General features: G+C 44.6%; 1 protein-coding gene across 8 annotated transcripts in view; it reads right to left on the reverse strand.

Annotated features, from left to right (window-relative positions):
• The window catches only part of ACOXL (acyl-CoA oxidase like), a 349566-nt gene that overhangs the window by 227014 nt on the left and 105915 nt on the right, over nt 1-16637 (reverse strand). For all 8 annotated transcript variants that reach the window (XM_059188392.1, XM_059188391.1, XM_059188389.1 and 5 more), the window contains one exon: nt 13499-13533. In XM_059188392.1, the coding sequence (XP_059044375.1) occupies nt 13499-13533 (35 nt within the window). The remainder of the gene's footprint in view (nt 1-13498; nt 13534-16637) is intronic.

A 16637-nucleotide genomic window follows, 5' to 3' on the forward strand; every position in this document is an offset into this window, starting at 1 on the left:
GTCTTTTCTCTTTAGCAAAAAGTAGTCGACACCAGATTGGGTCTTTGCTGATATCTTATCCCTGAAATGGGAGTTTCTCTTTGGACCTGTAACCAGGCATAGAGAAGGTACTAAATATATGTATGGAGACATTAAAAAAATTATATACCTGGGATATTTTTAAATTACTTCAACAGGAGGTGAACAGCAATATAAAAATAAACTAAAATTGTCAAACTGTTGATAGCTGTAGAAACCAGGAGATGAGTAACTGGGAATCCACTATGCTATTTCTCCTTGTGCTTGAAATTTTCCATAATCAATACAATTTTAAAATATGTAGTAGCATTTCCAGTTGCTGGGGCAACTCTTCCTCCCTTCTCCTTAGTAACAGAATCCCAGTTTTGTTCATGTAGTTCACCCTCTCCTCTGGAGCTACTGTGCTTCACTGAGCCAATCACAGTCACCCCATCCTCCTGGCCACAGGAGGATGAACAGATGGTTCATGTGGCCAATAAAAGAAGAGGGTAAGTCTCTTGAAAGGTTTCTGGAAAAGAAAAAAGTTACTATGCTGCTACAAAGTGGCATATAGGAAGAGATGAGTCTTCTTCTTTTGCTAAAATTTGTTGCATCTGCATGTGACAGCAAGAACTTCAGCAGCCATTTTGTGACCATGAGGGATTCAGCCAAAGACAAAACCAATTTGCTGAGGGTTGCAGAGAAGAAAGATCAAAGCAACCCTGGTCTTTGAGGATGTCACTAAGTTACTGAAATAACCACCCTGAAACTACCTCACTTCAGGAATCATTAAGTGAGAAAACAACCCACTTACTGTTTAAAACAGTTGAGCCAGGGTTTCCTGTTACTCATAGCTAAAGGCATCCTACTTGATACAAAATAACTATTCAATGAATGAAGGAAAGAATGGATGAAGACAGATGTATGGGGAGAATTACAAGCCTTAGTGGCATTATTTGAGTCTAAGTAAAGTCAGTGTTGTTGTAATCCCAACTAAGAGTTGAGATTTACATTCTGTTTCCCCTTAGTACACAGGATCTTCTCTCTTATTTCATAGCACACGTTGTGTATTTCATTTCTCTGGCAACCAATCAGATACTTCCTGGTATCTTCTCCTGTAAAGTTGCTCTTTGATTTGTTTGGAGCGTTTCCTTAAATGTCACCCAATATTCATAACTATGTCTAGGTCAGTGGGGGCTCCCAGTATACTGGAAAGAACATGGTATTAATTAAGTGGCTCTTGGGTCTTGGACAAATCCCTCAACCTTCTGAGCATTAATGTCCTTATCTACAAGACAGAATTAGTAAAGCACATCCTAGGGGCTGAGAGAATTAAATGGGGAAGCATGCAGCGAATCATCTAAAGCATGACACAATGCCATTTCATCCACATCAAGACTAGTTTTAAGGTCAAGGGTAACTGTCGGTAACTGGCAGAATCCCTGTTTTATTCTTCTACCCTTGTTTTCACGTATAAAAAAAATTTCCCTCTTTATGAGCAGTTTCATTTCCAACCTCTAACATAATTTTTCATCACAGAGGACAGGTGATGAAAAAGAAGATCTAGAGACACCGAGGTGGCTCAGTTGCTTGAGTGTCCAACTCTGGACTTCGGCTCAGGTTGTGATCTCAGGGTCCTGGGATTGAGCTCTGGGTCAGGCTCTTCACTCAGTGGGGAGTCTGCTTGAGATTCTCTCTCTCCTTCTGTCCCCCCACCATTAAAAATGCATAAATAGGGGCGCCTGGGTGGCTCAGTGGGTTAAAGCCTCTGCTTTCAGCTCAGGTCATGATCCCAGGATTCTGGGATCGAGCCCCACATGAGGCGCTCTGCTCTGTGGGGAGCCTGCTTCCTCCTCTCTCTGCCTACTTGTGATCTCTGTCTATCAAATAAATAAATTAAAATCTTTTTTAAAAAATGCATAAATAAATCTTAAAAATAAACAAATAAATAAAAGATTGAATCACTATGATGTACATCTGAAATTCATAGATTATTGTGTATCAATTAACTTCAACAAAAAACTGTTTTGGAAATAAATAGTGGTGATGGTGGCATGACATTGTGAATGTACTAAACAACACTAAATTTTACACTTTAAAATAGTTAAAATAGTGAATTTCATGTGCTTCTTACCAAAATAAAATATAACTTAAAATTTTTATTTAAAAAAAAAGCCCTTGTGGTTTCCTTCTAAACACTAAGGGCTCCTTGGGGGTCAGTCAACTATCTCAAATGGGAGAGAATTTCTTGGAACACATTGGTAGCTTTCCCCCCTCACTCCACTGAGGCCTGGCCATCAGATGTGAAAGACTAGGGGTGGGGGCAGACTGAACAGAGAGCAGTGGGACAAGAACCACTGCCTCCCTCCCCTTTCTCAAGCAAAGATATGAAAACTCAGAAAATTCTGGTCCCTCCTGGATTATCACTTGAGATGGGCCCCCTTTCCCCTGGGGTTGAGTGGGCACTTTCCAGGGTTGTGTTTCTGGGCTCATGACTGAGCCACCCAGGCATCCCTTCAGTAAATGTATTTTAAACAGAAATTTTCCATCAGTATTAATTGTCCCTCCCAGCCCAAATATTGCTCTCCCACCGGGCCCTAGCCCCTGTGAGCGACCAGAAAACAAGCACTCCTCTCTGGGGCTGAGTCCATATCAGAGCTGTAAGCTATGTGAAATCATTCCTGGGACTCCCAGTGGGGTTGGTGATGTGTTTTAGGAAACATGTCTTCTGTTGGGTGTCAGAGGTGTGACTTTAAACCCCCACACCTAGTAGGTGTAAAACCATCACCTCCTGCCTCCTTCGTGAAGATACAGTTAGTCTCTGCCTGGACAATCACAAACAGCCACAGATGGGAGGGGGGCTAGAATCGGTACTGGCAACGCTAAGCATATCCTCCACCTGCCCTCTGCCTGCCAGGCTCCTCTTCCTCCTCCAGGAGTTGCCTCTAGCCTATCCCATGGAGCCTGGCATGGCCGACGACACACACCCCCAAACACACACACACACACATTCATACGTTCATGCCTCACTACATCAAACACTTCCTTTATCACCCTTACCAACCAGGATTCCCACCCGAGTCACCAGAGGCAGACACGGTGGGCTTTCACCTTCATCAACTCATGGTAGATACTCAATAAATGCTAGTTAGATGAACAAATGAATTTACATTCAACTGGAATTTTTTTAATGTCCTGGATCGTCTTTCTTCTTCATTTTAAGATTGTATAAAGAAGAAGAGGTGAGAAGACTGGAAATAGGACAGTCAAGATAAAATAATCAATTGCCTTCCGATTAGCTGTCACACCTTGTGGCTTATCAACAGGGCAGAGCCCTCCCATGTGTCTTCAATGACAGCCAAACTAGAGGTGGAAGAGGGCTGGCTCCAGAGAGTGACAAATGAGTCTAATTGTTGATTGGTACTTCTCTACTGTTGCATGGACAACCGTAAGTGCATTCTGGGTGACAGACCATTTAAGAGAGGCTACCATTCTCTCCCGCCCATTAGCATGATTAATTGAAAGCTGATTTGATTTCTATGCTTAAGCAAAGAGACAAATGAAAGAGGACAAAGAGGTTTTCAGGGGAGTATTTTGTCAACACAAAAGCCAACATAGCATGTGAGCCTCTTAATAACGGATTTGATTCAATCTCTGCTGACTGAACACATGGTACCTCCCAGGCCCTGAAGATCGAAAGAGGAATAAACACCACACTGACCTTGAGAAGCTCGGTTAAGGGCATGGTTTCTCTGCCCTAGGATGAGTCACATTTGGGGCAGGATCATTCTTGTGGCGGTGAGGGGCTCTTCTAGATGCATTACACAGCATCCCTGGCCTCCCCTCCAAGTCGGGACAACCAAATACATCCTCAAATGTTCCCCACTTGAGAGCTCTTGGTCTAGGAGGAGTATAAATCAATAGCCCCACGATATACCACCAGGTAAGAGGCCAACGCAGTTGGGAATGTGGACAGAGGAGCAATTCGTTCTGAGGAGGACTGCTATAGACATCTGTGGAAGCCTACATGTGAGGATATAAACGGGGCTCCGTCTGGGCCACTGACAGCCCCACCACCTCCACCCACCACAAACTCTATGGAGGAAGCTGTCTTGTAGAAACAAATGGGCCACTGTGATAAGCAGTCACATGTATGTTAGAAAAGACTCACGAGTGTAAATTTACATATTTCCTTCTCTACTTGGTACTTGAGGCTCTACCAACCTCAGCAGGAAACCAAATCTAAGTGATAAGGTACCTCAGGAAAAAGAAAAAAGAGCTACCTTGCTCAATTCCTTTCCCATTGGGCCCACAGTGGAGGGCATACACGCCATCCCCTTCCGGAGACCCCTCAGGTCCTCCACAGGCCCAGTCCTCTGTGTACAGAATGTTCCCGATGCATAGATAGTTTGAGCCACATAAGAGGCCAAAATGCCTTTTGTACAGGAAAAAATGACCTTTAAATGAGGCGCCCTGGTGACTGGAAGGAAGTAGATCTAGAATTTTCTGTGGCTAGTTTAACAGAGCCTCAGGAATACGTCTTGCCAACATAATTACATTAAAACTTGAGAAACATTCTTCAGGAAGAGGGATTGTAGAACTTTAAGCCAAGCTTGCAGGTAAAGCCATAGAAAATCAGCCCGTGAACCAGTCCCCCCAACACATCAGGCTGATTGAAGGACCCCTCTGTCATCTCCTGCTTAACAGAAACATGACCAGGGCCTGAGTAAACTCTCCTCCAAAATGGGTGATAACTGACTGCTTGGTCACTATAGGTGATCTGCTAGACCAGGGCATTATGGTACCAGTCAAGGGAATACAGAGAAGGAGCCTGCACTTCCCCCCACCCAGCCTGGCTGTCATAAACACCAGCCTAGACAGCGGTCTGCGAACTGCCTCCCCTGGGCCCTGGAAGAATGGCAGCTCCTTTCTGCACAGTGAGGAGTGTGCTGCTGGAAGAATCTTCCTCCAGGCTGCTTTCCCTGTCTGTCCTTAGCCCCAGGGCTCTGGACTACAGCCCATTCACTAGGTGCCTGGGGCCCTGCCCCCTGTCCAGTGCTCAGCAGCAATCAACCAAGTGGGAGTTGGGGTGACACCTGCCGCATTCACCTCAGCAGCCAGGATGGAGGGGGAGGCGGCGTTGGGGCGGAAGGCAGAGATGCTTTCTCACTACTCTCTCACTGGTGAGATCTGGAAACAGCTGCACCCCATTCCCTGGGTCTCCAGGGAGAGACCAGCAAGTCGATGTGTTTTCCAGATGGATGAGATGAGCAATGCCTCCTGGAACGTGACCTCCAGCACCAGCACTGGGGACCTCAGCTCCACGGAGGGGGGAAAGCCAAGCCCAACATGTCACCCCAGTGCCCCCTGCGGGCTCAGTGAACCACAGTATGGGGGGCTGGCTCTGGCAACCCCCTGAAGCCCCTTCAATGCCCCCCCCCCCCGCAGCAACGTCGTGGGTAAAGAATAAAGTCAAACCCAACGCCTCAGGCTCAAATACCCCCACCAAAGCTCCTCGCTTGAGCGCCTTTCAATCTGACAAGTCCACGGCTGACCAAAGTCCTGACTGCACCTGTGAACTCGTTCACGTGGAAAGCCTTAGAAAGACCAGCAAATTAACCTGCATGCTGTTACACACCTAACAGCTTACGGTCACTGAGAACAATCAAGTGAGCAAAACTATGAAACCGACGCCCTCACCCTGGGCATACCAAACATACGGTAATTCCATACTCAGAAGCACTTGGACTTGGGACCATTAACGTGGCCTCAGACAGGGTGGTCTTGCTCAAGAGTGGCCCAGGCTGTCTCCAACCTTAGCTCTCTTTCATTCAAGTTCACTGAGGTTTAATTCACTTATAGTAAAATTCACCTGCTTCTGGTGTTACAGTTCTATGAGTCTGGAAAAAATATACAGTCATGGAACCCTCATAATCAAGATTCAGACTATGTCGGTCACTGCCCCCTCCCCTCAAATTCCTCATGCCACTTTCTAGTTAGCCCCTCCCCTCCCCACCTTTCTTCCCATAGTTTTCCCTTTCTCAGAATGCCACGTAAATGGAATCTTAGAGCATATGCACATTGGAGTCTGGCTTCCTCCACTCAACATGATGCCTTTTTTTTTTTTAAGATTTTATTTATTTATTTGACAGAGAGAGATCACAAGTAGGCAGAGAGGCAGGCAGAGAGAGAGGAGGAAGCAGGCTCCCTGCTGAGCAGAGAGCCCGATGGGGGCTCGATCCCAGGACCCTGAGATCACAACCTGAGCCGAAGGCAGAGGCTTTAACCCGCTGAGCCACCCAGGTACCCCACATGATGCCTTTTAATTGCCGAATAATATTTCACTGCGCAGACGGGCCACCGTCTGTTTATCCACTTCCCAGGCAAAGGGGCACTGGAGATCGTTTTCACTTTCGGGCTGTTGTGGACAGAGCCACTATGCACATTTGCATAAAGTCTTTGCATGGGCACATGCTTCCATTTGTGTCAGTACTACTGGGGAGTGAAGTCACTGGGTCCCATAGTAAGGTGACGTTTAATATTGCAAGAAATTATCAAAGTGGGCACACCATTTTACTTTCCCACCAACAGTGCAGGAGAGTTGGAATTACGTATCTTCATCAATACTTCATACTGTATTGTCAGGATTTTGTGGTTTTGTGTTTTGTTGTTTGGGGGGATTTTTTTTTTTTTTCTTTTGGGTGTGTGTGTGTTTAAGCCATTCTGATTCATGTGTAATAGAATCTCATTGTGGTCTTAATTTGCATTTCCTTAATGACTAATGATGCTGAGCACCTCCTCATGTGCTTATTTGCCATCTCTAGCGCCTCTTCTGCCATCTCATTTGTGTCTTTTCTTTGGTAAAGAAAAGGTATTAAATTGCTTTCTTCTTAAACGTCTGTAAGAGTTCTACACATATTCTGGATACAAGTCCTTTATCAGATATGTGTTTTGAAAATATTTTCTCCTGGTTTGTGGCTTGTAGTTTCTAGGCAGTGGTTTTCACAGAGCAGATGTTTTTAATTTTGAAAAAATCCATTTTACCAACTTTTTCTTTCATAGTTTATGCTCTTTGTGTTCAAAGCTATCTTTGTCTTGCCCAAGGTCACGAAGATCTGCAGCTATGTTTTCTTCTATAAAGTTTTCAGGTTTAGATTTTATTGTGGGCACCTGATCCATTTCTGTTCATAGCTGTATCTGCTGTAAAGGTAAGGGTTGAGGGTTTGGGGTATTTTTCTTTAAAGGGTGTTCAATTGTTCCAGTACCATTTATATCCTTTCTCCCTTGAATTCCCTTGGTGCTTCTGTTGAAAATCAACTGATCATGAATGTGTGGGTCTGCTTCTAGACTCTTTATTCTGTTCAACTAACCTATCTGTCCTTTTACCAGCACCAGACTGTCTTGATTCCTGTAACTCTATAGTAAGTCTTTTTTTTTTTTTAAAGATTTTATTTATTTATTCGATAGACAGAGATCGCAAGTAGGCAGAGAGGCAGGCAGAGAGAGAGAGAGAAAGGAGGAAGCAGGCTCCCTGCTAAGCAGAGAGCTCAATGTGGGGCTCGATCCCAGGACTCTGGGATCATGACCTGAGCCGAAGGCAGAGGCTTTAAACCACTGAGCCACCCAGGCGCCCCCTGTAACTCTATAGTAAGTCTTAAAGTCAGGTAGTATAAGGCTTTCAACTCTCCCAATTGCTTTGGCTAATTCAGGTCTTTTGCCTTTACATATATATGTTTTAATTAGCTTGTCATTCTTTGAATTACCTTATCTGCAGGGTTGGAGGACCTCACCGAGTCTGGTTATATAATTCAGATACTCTGTGACTATTCATATTCTGTTCCTCAGGGGCAATATTTTGTGTTAAGGTTATCTTAAAAATGCAACCTTCCAAAAGATGGCTTGATTTTAAGATTATGCCACTGGGGTTGAATAAATTTCTTGGCAACCCTGTGTATAAATCTGGTCACGGCCTCACTGTGAAGTCTGAAACAGAGACAGATGGAACAGTCGGCCAGAAAGCCCCAGTGACAGAAACAACTATTCCCTGGAAAGGGTTGTAGGGGGTAGGGGTGGGGGCAGAAAGGCATCTTTGTTTATTTTTACAAAATTTGGAGAAAAACAGTGTCCCCCAGCTGTCTCCACAAGATCAAACCTGCTCCAAATGGGAGTTGCTAGGTATTTGCCAACACTTGAAATCAAAGTCCGATAGGCCTGGTGGCCCTGTTTCTTGTCTTTCCCTCCCTTTGTATTTCAAGATGACAATTTCATTTGTTCATTGATGCAGCCTGTCCGTTCAATAAGCATTCTGATTCATCTATGAACTTCAAACTCCACTTCTAATCTAAATCAGAATACAAAAGTACATGACCCCTTCACTTCTTGCTAGGCCCTGTGGCTCATTCAAAGCAAATACCTGAAGGCAGTCTCAGAATGACATTTAATCATGCGGTCTGCATTTTCTGTGTAAGGCCATGCCCTCCGAAGTCCAACTTAGGGATCGTCAAACTGTCAACTCGCCCAGTTCTCTGGGACTGATCACACACAAGCTCCCCAATTCTCCCGTCCCCTCGTCAGCCCTCAGGGAACAACAAAGCCTGTTAGGGGGTTGGTAACTGTAACTCCAATATTAGGGTTAGGGCACAGGCCTGGGGCAGGGTACCAAAATTGGCCTTTGTTAGGGCTTATACGAAACATAGAAAAAGTCAGTTGTGAAAAAGACATATCTTTAGTCGTCATCTAAAAGTCAAGCCTCTGTGAACTTCCATTTTTAACTGTAACAGAGCCAAGTGGAAAATTTGCTTCTCTCCTCATTTATTAAAGAAGGACAAGGAACAGAAACAAAAAAGAAAAGAATTCTGTCGGGGGCTAGTTCGCCACTCTCCCACCCAGTGTCCATGGGCTGTTCTTTAGAAACATGGACACAGGGGCCGTGTGCAAAACTGCCACGCTCTTGACTCACGTGGCCTCTCTGCTGTGCCAGAGAAGCAAGAGCCAAAGGTAAGATGACCACTTCTGAGCCACTTCGTCTGTGCCTGGGAGCTCCCACCAGGAGGGAGCAGGCTTCTCCGGGCTGCTGCACAGTGACAGACAGGAAGAACATCTAAACACTCTTTCAGACTTATAGAAAAAGAAAAAAACAAAACACCCACACAGTGGGGAACAATTTCCCCACTGTGTGGGTGGTGGGGCCCCAAGAGCTGTTATCTGCAAAGGGCACTTCTGGGGGTTACCCAGCTGTCACCACTGTGTGGATTCCACTCGAAAACCTCAAGCCAACCCGGGGGGGAATGAACATCAAGAGATGATTTTTCCACTCTGTGAAAATGACTTGACTGTACAGACATAAATTAAGACTCCATGAACACAAATGAAATATGTGCAGGACCTGTCATAAGATGCACAGTCGGTCACAGCTGATGCTCCTGCTTGCCTGGCACATCTACAGTCAAAGTATGACTCTGTCATTCTCCACTTCCTGACCTTTGAGCACCTGATCCCATATGACGTCTTTCTCTCCCTCCCTCCCTCCCTCTCTTTCTCTCTCTCTCTCTCTCTCTCTCTCTCACACACACACACACACACACACACACACTCCTATACCATACTACCAGGTCTGGCATTACTGGTCTAGCAGGAGTAGAAGCTGAACCAGCAAGTCTGAGGGCAGAGGTGGGAGTCATTGGGGTAAACCTGTGTTAGTACAGGAATGGAGGGGAGGGATGTTCTAGCTCTGTTCATCGTAACGAGGGAGATTTGATGGCTGGAGCAAAAATGCGGGTGTTTAAAAACAATACCAGGCATCCTTTGGGCCTCAAGTCCCTCTTTTGCCACACAAAGCTTCCCCTGTTCCAAGCTGCTCTGCCCCATGTGTCTATGGCAGCCTAAGAGGTACTACCTGCCCACCGAGTTTGTAGGATTAAGCGATTCCTCTCCTCCTTTGCATAAGTCCCTCCAACCCACCCCTAAGTGAACCCATCTTCCCAATACTGCCATCTGGAGCCACATTCACTTCCCCCTCTCCCTTCATCCCACTTCCATCTACTACAACAATCTTGCACCATTGTTCTTGGCCTTGGCCCTCCTGTTATAATCTGGGAAATGGAGCTGGTGATTAGAACCTCAAGTCCCAACCTTGCTCCCAAAAGTATGCTAACCCACACGAAGAGGACCTTGGAAACCCTCAATTCCAGCATCTGTGTTCTGGGTAGACATGACAATAGAAATGGAAACCATTTTTCTTTTCTTTTCTTTTTTTTTTAAGATTTTATTTATTTATTTGACAGAGCGAAATCACAAGTAGATGGAGAGGCAGGCAGAGAGAGAGAGAGAGGGAAGCAGGCTCCCTGCTGAGCAGAGATCCCAGGACCCCAAGATCATGACCTGAGCCGAAGGCAGCGGCCCAATCCACTGAGCCACCCAGGCGCCCTGGAAACCATTTTTCAATAGCAAGTGTGAGCCTTTCAAGGGAACCCAGAACTACATACATGTAGGACACAACCCCATCTTGAAAAGTAATCAACGGAAGAACAGTATGGCAATCCCTCAAAAACCCAAAAATACAATTACCATATGATGCAGCAATTCCACTTCTGGGTATATACCCAAAAGAATTGAAAGCAAGGTTTCAAAGAGATTTTTCTTTTTCTCTTTATTTTCAGATTTATTTATTTGAGCAAAAGAGAGAGAGCGAGAGCCCAGAAGGAGAGTGAGAAGGAGAAGCAGACACCCACTGAGCAGTGAGACCAACATGGAACTCAATCCCAGGATCCTGGGATCATGACCTGAGCTGAAGGCAGATGCTTAACCAGCCTAGCCACCCAGGCACCCCTCAAAGAGAGTTTTACATGTTCACGTTTATAGCAGCATTGTTAATAATAAATAGCCAAAGGCAGGAGCAATAGACCCAAAAGTCTATTGATAGATGAAAGGATAAGCAAAAATTGATAGATATATTTATATATCTCTATAGATATATATACACACACATGCAATGGGGGTATTATTCAGCCTTAAAAAGGAAGGAAATCTGACAACCACTACAACATGGATGAATCCAGAGGACATTATGCTAAGTGAAAGAAGCCAGCCACAAAAAGACAAATACTATATGATTCCACTTATCTGAGGATCCTATAGTAGTCAAATTCAGAGACAGAAAGTAGAATGGGGGTTACCAAGGGCTGGAGGCGGGGGCGGGGCAGGGATGAGGAATTAGTGTTCAGTGCGTACTGAGTTTCATTTTGGGAAGATGAAAATGTTCTAGAAATAGATGTGGTGATAGTTGGACAAGAGTGTGAATATACTTAGTATCACTGAACTGAATACCTTTTAAACCTTTTTTAAGGGTTAAAATAATAAATTTTATATTAGGTATATTTTACTAAAAAAAGTAATCAACAGAAATATTGAAGTTTCAATTAATCTAAACAAACTAGCAGGATTTTTTTAAAGAAGAGACACAACCAGGGGCAGCTGGGTGGCTCAGTCGGTTGGGTATCTACATTCGGCTTGGGTCATGATCCCAGGGTCCTGGGATCAAGTCCCGCATTGGGCTCCCTGCTAAGCAGGGAGCCTGCTCCTCCCTCTGCCTGCAGTTCCCCCTGCTTGTGCTCTCTCTCCCTTTCTCTCTCTCTTCATCAAATAAATAAATAAATCTAAAAAGGAAGGAGAGGGAGGAGGAGGAGGAGTGGGAGGAGAAAGAGGAGGGGAAGGAGGAGAGGACAATGAGGAGGAGGAGGAGGAGGAGGAGGAGGACGAGGACAAGAAGATACAGCCAGAAACACACTTCCTTCATCTTCCTTCTGAGGACAGAGATGGGTGACAGGGCCAGGCAGCAGGAAGGACAGAAGGGTCTCCACCAACCCAGTGAGGTGTCAGTAACCTCACATTGTGATGCCAGGTGCCTGCCCTGGCTGAGGGAGGGGTGAGCAGGAATCTTCTCCACAACATAGGCCTGAATCCCATATAAGCACAGAGGCAAAGGCACCGCCCAGCCTTCCTCAGGTCTACCCTGCTCTGCTATCTTACCTGATTCCCTGACTCGAAAAGACTAATGGTTGGCAAATGTTCCTTAGCCTCAAAAGTATTAAAAAGAAAACTTTCTTCTCAAGCTCCATATAAACTCTGAGTTTCTGCACCAGTTAGAGCTCTCCATGGAGCCACAGAGTAACCCTCACCATTGTGTGAATAGGCCATGATTGTTCTCTGAACCAGAGCAAGACCTTAGCTTTCTTAGGGAAGAGGCATCTTCAGTTCTCATGAAGAAACAGCCAGCTGCTTTTCTTGAGAAGGGGGACTCAGGTATGAGGAAAGTTCCACCCAAAAGGAAAAGAATGGAAAGGGCAAAATCTGCCCTCCCCTCCCCATACCCCCACCCAATATGCAGTGCACATGAGGATCCAGGACCCACTGTCCACATCAGGCTTCCCAAGGGCAGAGTCACTGTAGAGCCAGTCAGTCCAGGAGCCTGGGCTGGGCTGACAAGGGAGCAGGTGCGTCTGCAGGACACTCTGCCTGGCCGTGCCTAGCACCTGGCACACCTGCGATCTTGAAACATCAAAGAAGTCTGGGCTTCTCCGGAGCAGCATTCTCCCAAGAGTAGCCAGGAGTGTCCAGCATGAGCACTTTTCTTCCCAGACACTCATTCCCAGTTCTGAGTGCTTCTCACCCGTCCTGCCTTCTTCCTGCTCTACCCCACACAGGGCACCGATAGCTCTTCAAGGTCTCTCTGCCCACTTCGTGGCTCAAGTCACAGCTGAATGTAAATGAGTATATGCAACCTGTTGCAAGTATTTTTGGAAGGCAACCTCCTTTGAGGTAACTACGGGTTGTTTGTGGAGAGCTGGCCGGATGTTTCAAGCTGACCGGCGGATGGCACTTTGGGGAGGCTGTGAACAGGTTGTGTAAGGACAGGAGGGACATAACTTGTAGCCCGTCCATGGAGACAGGATCTTTAATTAATTCAACATTTTAATACATTTTGATGAATATTAGTACAAGAAACCAACATTTTTCATAAACATGGTGCACTTGAGAAAAAGGCAGGAGTCAGAAAGCAAGACAAAAAAAATAGAGCTTTTAGCCATTCTCAAATGGACGTAAGACAAGAAGGGGGCCTCCGTGGAGGGGAGGGCTTCACTAACAAGCCTTCCTCCAACTTTCTGTTTGCCTGGTCTCCACCTCTCACGCACAACACCTCTGATTCTGTTCTTATCCCTACACGGAATCCATTACCCAGGAATCACTTGTGTTCCTGCCTTACGGGGGTACATTTTTTGTTTAAAAGAAATGCACAACCTACCACCACTTTTATGTAAAAACCTTCTTCCTCCAAATAGCCAGTGATGCTCACAAATCAAGCAACTAGAACAATGCTAATTCTGTGAACTGATACCATGGGTCCAATAGTCACCAAATTAAGCTCAAAAACCCACAGACTTGAGCAAACTAAAAGCTATAAACCAGTAAAGTTGTGCCTTAAGAGAAAAAAAATTAACTTTACCTGTGGCTGTAGCGAATGGCTATCGTCAACCCAAGCTGTAATTAAAAAGAGGGGGGAAATCGATATTAAATAATATTAAGAATATGCTGAATTCACAAGAAAATTCACTTATTATGGTCCATTATTTTTTAAACATTTCCTAAAATCTCCTACTGCTTATGCTTCATAAATAACACGTTTTAATGACAGATCTTTAGTTTCATCATAGTTCTTAAAGGATAATCATATTTTGAAAGGGTCCTAGAGACACCTAAAATATCTCTTTGCATCTCTCAGAGAATTAGATGGGTGTCTCTCATCTGGCAGATCTTCCATAACAGAGCTTTTCTTTCTTTTTTTTTCTTTTTGCTTTTTAACCCCTTTTTTCTTTTTTCTTTACATTTTTTAAACTTAATTTTTAAATTTTTTATTGAGATGTAATTGACAAATAAATTATATATATTTAATGTATACAATGTGATGCCTTGATTTACATATGCAGGGTGAAATTATTACCATATGTTATGACATTAATTAACACATCCATCACTTTACAAAGTCACCTTTTTTTTTCTTTTTTTGGTGAGACCACTTAAGATGTACTCTCTTTGCAAATTTCAAGTATACAATACAGTATTGTTAACTATAGCCACCATGCTAGGCATTAAATCTCCAGAGTGTATTCATCTTACAACTCAAAGTTTATACCCTCTGACCAACACCTCCCCATTTCCCTCACCCCCAGGCCCTGGCAACCACCATTCTACTCCCTGTTTGTATGAGCAAAACAAGGCTCTTTCAGCTCTGAGACAAAGCCGTGAAAAGATGGGATTCAGTGTGTGGCTGATTCTGAGGTTTGCCATACCCGGGTCCGGGGAGAAGTTCTTTCCCTCACCCCCTGCCCCAGGAGTGCTGAGCGGAGCCCAGGCCATGGGGTGGGGGGAGACTGACCCCCTGGGCCAGAGTCTTGTCAGGCGGATCCGCACAGCCTTCACACTGATTCCATGAGCTCAAGGCCAACATATTGTGCTTCTGAGGACAGCAAAGAGATTGAGCCTTCAGTGCATGTGCAACATCAAGAAAAAGCGTATACCATCACTAGACATAGTAACAAGTAGAGACCATGGTGACACCTTGGTTTCCTTTTTACTCTGTGGGGGTGGCATGGAAACCTCTCAAGCATAAGCTGGGATCAAATCATATGACACGGACCTCAGCTAGTTCGTGCAAGGTCATAGCCGATTCTGGAAGAGCCAGGCCACAAGAGTTCAACTGCTAACCATATGGGCATCAGTTATGTAGATTCTCAGAGCTTCAGTGTTTACAACTATATAATGGGAAAAGATTTTCTCATGTAAGGATTAAGCAATTTTTCTGTTTTTATGTTTATACCTGTGTGTGTACACACATGTGTGCATACTGCCTATAGAAAGGAAAAATTCCATGAATAATAACTACCACTACTACAACTATATTTGGGAAATACCTCATTTATGAAAATGTTTTCATTTTCCAAAAATTTTTAAAAAGATTTTATTTACTTCTTTTAAGAGAGAGAGAGAGAGAGAGACAGAGCACTGGGTGTAGTACATAAACAATAAATCTTGGAACACTAAAACAAAATTTAATTTAATTTAAAAAAAGAGACAGACAGAGACAGAGAGTGAGCATAAGTCAGGGGGGGTGGGGGAGAAGAAAAGAGGGAGAGGGGGAGAGAAAATCCCAGCAGACACCCTGCTAAGCACAGAGTCCAACGCAGGGCTCAATCCCACAACCCCAAGATCATGCCCTGAGCTGAATTCAAGAGTTGGATGCTTAACATACTGAGCCACCCAGGCAGCCCTTCATTTTCCAAAATTTAATTTTTAAGTTAGTTCTTGTAACTAAGAAAGTATTTTGTCATGTAAAAATGATGATCAGCTTCAACCATGCCTATATAACTCTCATCAACCCACTTGTGGCTGATCTAAGGCCCTGATAGTTTAAGGAACTCACAGCAGTTAAAAATCCAAGCATCCTCTGGTTCAAAGTCTACCTAAGACTGAACCCTCACGTCACTAGCAGTTCCCCTGATGTTGGTCCCAATGGCAGCGGGGGTGGGGGTGGGGTTGGTCACTTCCACCGGGTTGTCCTGGACCCTGGATGACACAAGGGTCCCTGGGCAGTGGAAGGGTGGAAGGGGTGATGAAGAAGCAAGGAGAGGGAGAGTTAAGTAAAATCATTGGGATGAATATATTATATGTCAACTATATTTTAATTAATTTTTTTAAAAAATAAAGAAATTCCGGGGTGCTGGGTGGCTCAGTGGGTGAAGCCTCTGCCTTCGGCTCAGGTCATGATCCCCGGGTCCTGGGATTGAGCCCCGCATCAGGCTCTCTGCTCAGCAGGGAGCCTGCTTCCCCCCTTCTCCCTGCCTGCCCCTCTGCCTACTTGTGATCTCTGTCTGTCAAATAAATAAATAAAATCTTAAAAAAGAAAGAAAGAAAGTCTAACACCTCAGTCCAGCTTGACACACTGCAGAATCCCCCAGTTATTACTTGAACAGCTCAGTTCCAGAATAATTCGGCTGGGCGTTACCACCATGCACACCCCAAATGCAGAACCGACAGGACTCAGGGGGGACAGGCTTGAATTTTACCAAAAGATTCTCTAGATGTGAAGGCATGAAATCTACAACATCAAGGTGATTTCATACCATCCTTACCTGAGTGTACTCAATTATCTGTCAGCTGAACCAGGGGTACATTTTTTTTGAAATTTAAACAAATGGAAAAGGAAGATGCCTCAGGGACAATCAAGAATTTAAAGAACAAGGAGGAAATTACTTAGGGAAGGAAATAAAAACAGAAACTGTAGCCAAAAGGTCAGGATGAGCAATTTACGATTGCACATGCCATGTAACTTTACATTTCCTGGAGTTAAAAAGTTCTGGCTTCCACTGAGGCTAATTATAAGATAATTTTACCAACCGAATATTTTGATAAGCTTTAGAGTACTGCTAAATTGGTGGCTTTTCCGCAGTTGAAAGATACGCCTTTGCTGGAGTAGGGAGAGAAAATGGGCGTGGGAGGGCCAAAAATAAGAAAAAAGCAGAGGAAGTCTTTCAGTGGTAGCTGTGCCGGTTAAAAGAGGCTGGGTGATGAATCCTTCACAGAGATGA

This window comes from Mustela lutreola, chromosome 9, assembly GCF_030435805.1.
Source record: "Mustela lutreola isolate mMusLut2 chromosome 9, mMusLut2.pri, whole genome shotgun sequence".
Taxonomy (NCBI): domain Eukaryota; kingdom Metazoa; phylum Chordata; class Mammalia; order Carnivora; family Mustelidae; genus Mustela; species Mustela lutreola.